At 42.4% G+C, this 538-nt stretch overlaps 1 protein-coding gene across 1 annotated transcript in view; it reads right to left on the bottom strand.

The window, feature by feature from the left end:
• Window positions 1-337: 337 nt before the first annotated feature.
• cpsf1 (cleavage and polyadenylation specific factor 1) overlaps window positions 338-538 on the bottom strand; it is a gene marked incomplete at its 3' end in the record, with an annotated part of 26,844 nt that continues 26,643 nt past the window's right edge. The window contains 1 exon segment of the mRNA XM_014027789.1: window positions 338-493. Coding sequence (XP_013883243.1) covers window positions 338-493 — 156 coding nt within the window.

Raw genomic sequence — 538 nt, 5'->3', positions numbered from 1 at the left:
GTTGTTTTTTTTCTTCCTAAACTTTATTTAGGTCAGCAGCATTGACAACGCTGTGTGGGTGATGTAAATGGCTCCGCGACACAACAAATCGATAATAAAATTCATTGCTAACGCTTTTAATAATCGATTTTATCGATTTGTTGTTGCAGCCCTATATTATACAGGCATAAATACAGTACTTATTATAGTATTTTAGCTATTTATTATAGCATGTATAATATTGTATTGTATGTATTATGTATTATAGCAGCTATAATATTATATTATTATTATAGCTGGTATTCATCACTTAAAAGCCCAACATGCTGAGCCGTGGGCCAGAGTCCCGGTGTCGTACCGAACCACGTGATGTGTTTGTTGTCCCAGGTCAGAGCCTTCTTGCTGGCAGAGTCCAGCGCTCCTCTGCATGGCATCCGCCACAACGCGTTGACGTGAGCGCCCACGTTGAAGTCGGCTCGCCTCAGCAGGCGCAGGCCTCCGAAGCTCTCTTTAGCTGTAAAACACACACACACACACACACACACACACACACACACAC

The sequence above is a fragment of the Austrofundulus limnaeus genome, unplaced genomic scaffold (genome assembly GCF_001266775.1).
Source record: "Austrofundulus limnaeus strain Quisiro unplaced genomic scaffold, Austrofundulus_limnaeus-1.0 Scaffold683, whole genome shotgun sequence".
Taxonomy (NCBI): domain Eukaryota; kingdom Metazoa; phylum Chordata; class Actinopteri; order Cyprinodontiformes; family Rivulidae; genus Austrofundulus; species Austrofundulus limnaeus.
Note: the sequence above shows the minus strand (reverse complement) of the source record. Positions and strands in the feature narration are given on the sequence as shown.